General features: G+C 38.0%; 1 protein-coding gene across 1 annotated transcript; it reads right to left on the bottom strand.

Annotated features, from left to right (window-relative positions):
• Positions 1-869: 869 nt before the first annotated feature.
• LOC147434626 (uncharacterized) lies at positions 870-2,015 on the bottom strand. The gene is made up of 2 exons (XM_086489656.1): positions 1,680-2,015; positions 870-1,592 (listed from the first exon to the last, which is right to left on the bottom strand). Exons 1-2 carry the CDS (start codon positions 2,013-2,015, stop codon positions 870-872), a joined length of 1,059 nt encoding a protein of 352 aa, XP_086345782.1.
• Positions 2,016-5,192: the final 3,177 nt, after the last annotated feature.

Here is a 5,192-nt window from a genome sequence, read left to right as displayed (position 1 = left end):
AAACTACAAATATACCATATATAAAAACTCTTACAATATAATATGAGTTTGGTCAAATAAGATCACCAAAAACATAATTGGAAACTGACGACGCTTCATTTGAAATGGAAGCTCCAGATGGCTTCCAATAATAAAGTCAATCCTTGGAAGAAAAACTCTCTCTCCAATATTTGATCCTATAACTATCTCTGCCTCAATTACCTTATGATGAAATTGCTTGCATATCAATCTAGTTCCGTTGCATAATCCACGTCTTGGATCCAAATTTCGCAGCAACATGATAGGAGCATTTGCTTTCAAGACTAAAGCATGAGGTGGAAAACCACCACCAAGAGTAAGGCTATTCAGGTATTCAATTGTGTACAAATGTGTGTTTTCCTCTGACATACAAATTGAATCTACACTTAGATACTCTTTGCAATCTCCATGCATTCTTTGCAATGCATAGCCATTAATTAAATCCACCTCTTTATTCCGTGGAGCAAGTATTGCTCAATCTATGAAAAAACTTGCATGATCTTGCAAATGACACAAATCTCCATATATAAAGCTTAGAAGATCTGCCAAACTATTTCCTGGAAGCATCATGTGTGAAGGTATTTTGACTCTATCTAAGTCTCCTCCATCATCCATAACCCCATTGCCAATATCAAGCACCCAACGGGAAAAACTTTGTTGAAGTGAATTTGAACCGCAATCAACTATACGCATATTTTTGGTAAGCCTCAGTACCTTGTGTATTTCCATATGTGAGAATGACACAACGAATCATTTACAATGTCTGTACGACTACCTTTTGGTACAACAGGCAGTATTTGTCGAAAGTCACCTCCAAGGAAAATAACTTTTCCACCAAACAAAGTATCTCGCTACATAATATCTCTTAAAGTTCTCTCCACTGCTTCAAATGCATAGCGATGTGTCATGAGAGCTTCATCCCATATAAGTAAAGCTGCATTCCTTAGAAGTTCTGTAAGTTGACTATTTACCTTTATATTGCAAGTTGCTTCAGAGTGAAGCTCCAAAGGTATCTTAAACCTAGAATGAGCAGTTCTTCCATTACTCAAAAGCAAAATTGCAATACCCGAGGATGCACATGCAAGAGCAACTCTACAACTTCCTCGCACTCGTGAAAGAAGTGCATAATATAAGTAAGTTTTTCCTGAGCCACCAGGACCATCTAGGAAAAATACATTCCCTAAATGTGTGTCAACAGCTTGTAGCACTTGGTGATAAGCATCTCGCTGATCCTCATTTAAGGAAGTCTCCATACAATCTGCTATACTACACTGTTCATCAACATTGAACATTGTTTCTTCAGCCATAGCACCATTTTCACTTAAGGATACCAATGTTGAGTCTATTGCAGGCAACATATAATCGCAAAGCCTCTTGCCATGTTGTTGCAAAAAGCATTCTATATGAAGCAAAGCTTTATTTTTTGCCACATCAAATCGCACACTTGCATCTGAAATACGTATCCTTAGGGCATAAATATAGTCCTCACAAAATTCACTACAAAACCTGTCCCAAAGAGCAGCCGGATGAAGTGGCTCACAAAAGACTAATATGATTGCAAACAGTTGTCTCAACTGCATTCCATTTTGAAAAAAAGATGCCTCTTGGAGGCAAATTGACCATTCTTCATCATCTTGCAATAATCCTCTAGCTATACATGCCTCCTTGTATGTATCATAGATGTGACCATCATACATACGCAAGTCTTCAAAACACTTACATCCCTTGCAAATATTGAGAAGCATTTGTAGGTAATAAACCTCACCAGTAGTAGGAACAATATTATACATTCTTCCAATAGAAACACCCTGTTGTCGTGGAGACCATGCCTTTCGACTTTTATTCCATACCCAACCATTTGGAAAGTCAGTATATGTGAAGCTATTTGCTTTAGGATAGTTTTGATTTGCAACAAACCATTCTGTCAAGGTAGTTTTTCTATTTTGCTCATTATCTAGCAAATGTGATACATCATCACCATCTTGAAATGTAACCATATTCTGCAATGGAAGGTGTACTTGCAATCATTGAATAGCTGCCTTTCACTATGCATGTCGAAGCCAAATATTCTCCACATAGCCTCAGATGCAGAAACATAACGTGCATTGAGATAACTCTCGATCTCATCAGTAGCTCCTTCACCATCTTGAAGGACAACAGTGGCTCAATCATGTCCCTTGTAGACATACTTATAAAGATATTTCACGGCAGTGACAGTTGAGCAAATCTCCACATTAATATAGGCTTGGTATCTTAGTGATAAGAGAGGGTTGTAAGGAACAACCGAACGATTATCTAAATTGTAATTTTTAGACGTAACAAACCTTCCATCATCTCTTCTCATATACACAGGATATCCACTTTTGTTTACATTTGTAGACGTAGAAAATGTTCGTGGAAACTTGAATCTACACTTACCATCAACCATACATGGAGAACATGGGTTCAAAGGACCACATGGCCCATGAACATTACAACGACTCACTACATCAAATAATTCTAGAAACACATTCTTGTCAGGGAGCTTTGCACAAACCAACTTGTCATAGTGTAATGTATCTGTGGGTTTATATTCGGATGCAAGTATCAACAGTATACGTGCATGAGGAAGACCTCTCTTCTAAAACTCAATCACTGAAACATGTCCAATCACCTCCCCAAATACCGCTTGCTTGATAAGTAAATGCATCATATCTTGGAAATTCTAATAAAACACTCGTATAGTCACATCAGGACGATCAACAGCACTTTGTCCAGGTAGTAATGCATCATCTATTTCCTTCCATCGTGGATTACATGTGAATGTGGTGAAGAGATCCGCTTTACCCCTACTACGAATAATTGCCATTGCATCTTGAAATAGTTGCCACATATATCTTGGACCTCCAACAAAAGACGAAGGCAAAACAATCCTACGGCCAACATTTTGACCTTCAGCCATCTCTAGCCTCAACCATGTCACAACCAATCCTTGGTACACTTCACCACGAAGTGTTTTTTGGTTGTTTTGCATCCACAAAAGCCGTGACTCCTCTACAGTACTATAAGCATCCACGACATACTGTTGTAATAGCCTACCTCCTCGAAGAAGACACTCCACAGTATCATCTCTTATTTGTAAGAGAAAGACATAATATTACTTTCGACTCAATTTTTTTCCATCGGTAGTCTGTAAATAAAGATGCCACCCATCCTCTCCACTTGGAAATAATAAAACATACAATAAGGACATGTAAGCTCGATGCATGCTGGAGATTCTTTTCAAACCCCCGTGTCGAAAATTCAGTACAATGTCGCGATAGCGAATATTTCTATCATCCCCTTATCCCAGCATAATTGCAGCAACTTCAGAACCCCTTGGTGCAAGATATTGCCAACCATCACAACGATGCTCCGCAATAACCATCCTCATATTGGGTACAATAGCATCTCCAGACAAAGAAGCAGCAGATCGTAGAGCATTTGCATAAGGATTTACTCTATGCATCATCACTTGTAAACACTCTAGAATACTACGATCTAAATTTGAAACATGATGCAGTCTATTGCTCAACTCATGTTCGGTATCAAAAAAATATAATTGTGCAAAGCGTGGGACTTCATTTTGTCCTTCGGCTGGCGCTAAAGAACCAATGCTATGATAGACAGAGCCGTGAACCTTAAAAGTGTATACACCTCTCCCACCATAATTAATAGTCTCATCGATATAGGCACCAAGAGACACAAATGCCAATGCATTATTATATCCTCGAATGTTTTGTAAGAACTATCTACTTTTTGTTGTGGTTGAGCTCATCAAATCTTTCAATTCATTTGGTGGCTCATTCAAAGGAACTAATTGGACTTTTCCATCAGAGCAGCAATATTTACCAACAAATGTTTGGATAGTATTTCCTTCGTCCTTCTAGGCCTTTGCTCCACATTTGGAGAAAATATAATCTAAGCTTCTTAAGTTGTGCAACACACACTTTTTGGATAGAACTGGTGCCATAGACTTGTGATGTAAAAGGAGAGACGTTGGATATTCAAAGCGGATGGACAAACAGTGCTTTTCTACTTTAGAATAGTTTCCCTCTACTACATTCATTGTTGTCCTAACATTCATGGATTCAGAGTTTCCTTCATGTACATCATGCATGCTCTGCCTTTCATTGCACTCCAATAAAGTTCCAATAGTACTTTGTAGTGAATGCCTTGTTCTCTCTCGTGCTATTTGGCGCCTCGCCTTTCATGAATCATCACACAGTCGACTACGTCGTGCATGACCAAGTGATAATATACGTGGTCCAGATACCATCTATGAAATCAGGTGCAAATAGATCTCATATAAATACAATATACCTTATATAATTTGGTATGTCACTAAAAGAACATTCTTATGCATAATAAAAATCAATATAAACTGGGACATCTAATTATATCCTCTAAGCTAAATACATTTGACACATTAATAGTGACTCAATTAAAAAGTACAGTTTGATGAAGATACAGCATAACATTACATATTTTTACCATAAGTAGGACTAAATACATTTGACACAATGGCTTGACTCAATTAAAAAGAACAGTTTGATGAAGATACAGCAAAACATTACATATTTCTACCATTGTAGGATTAGTAGGATTAGGTCGTTGAGAAACTTGACGCTGCTTTGGTCGAATCAATCTAGCCAAAGCACTTAATTTATTTGAGGTAGCTCGGATATCTGAAAGTTTTGAACCTTGAACCTTTGTCAAAGCACCAAGCTTGTTGACGATGCTTCTCAATCCTGGCACGATTTGTCATAGATTATTGTCTTGTATTCGTCCTTTTGATTCACGTTGACTCCGGGAAAACTCTTTTCGAAGATTCTCAATAGATGCCAATATCATCTTTTGAGAATCCTCAACTTTGGAAAGTTTCTCTCTCATGTATGCCTCACCCTCTAATCTTTGCAAGTTTGATGCTTTTGTCTCTTCTCACAATTTCCATAGTATCCCACTTTCAATCTCAAATGCAGAGCTTAAAGTTTCAACCACATCCGAGACATTGGTTTGCATTATCTCCATCCTATTTGTGCAGGAGGCTTTGATCTCTAGCAAGGTTTCAATAATTTGCTTCTTCGAATTCCACTCGACATTTTGAGCTGCTCTCTTTGCCGCACGCACATTTCGAATACGAAGAGATGAAAGTA

This window comes from Adiantum capillus-veneris, chromosome 19 (assembly GCF_014529385.1).
Source record: "Adiantum capillus-veneris isolate H3 chromosome 19, ASM1452938v2, whole genome shotgun sequence".
Lineage (NCBI taxonomy): Eukaryota > Viridiplantae > Streptophyta > Polypodiopsida > Polypodiales > Pteridaceae > Adiantum > Adiantum capillus-veneris.
Note: the sequence above shows the minus strand (reverse complement) of the source record. Positions and strands in the feature narration are given on the sequence as shown.

Excerpts from the sequence above, each read along its gene's own strand:
- LOC147434626 (XM_086489656.1), bottom strand. The coding sequence starts at position 2,015 with ATGGTTACATTTCAAGATGGTGATGATGTATCACATTTGCTAGATAAT. Across the intron at positions 1,593-1,679 it reads TCTATGATACATACAAGGAG|TTGAGACAACTGTTTGCAAT; the intron begins GCATGTATAGCT and ends AATGGAATGCAG.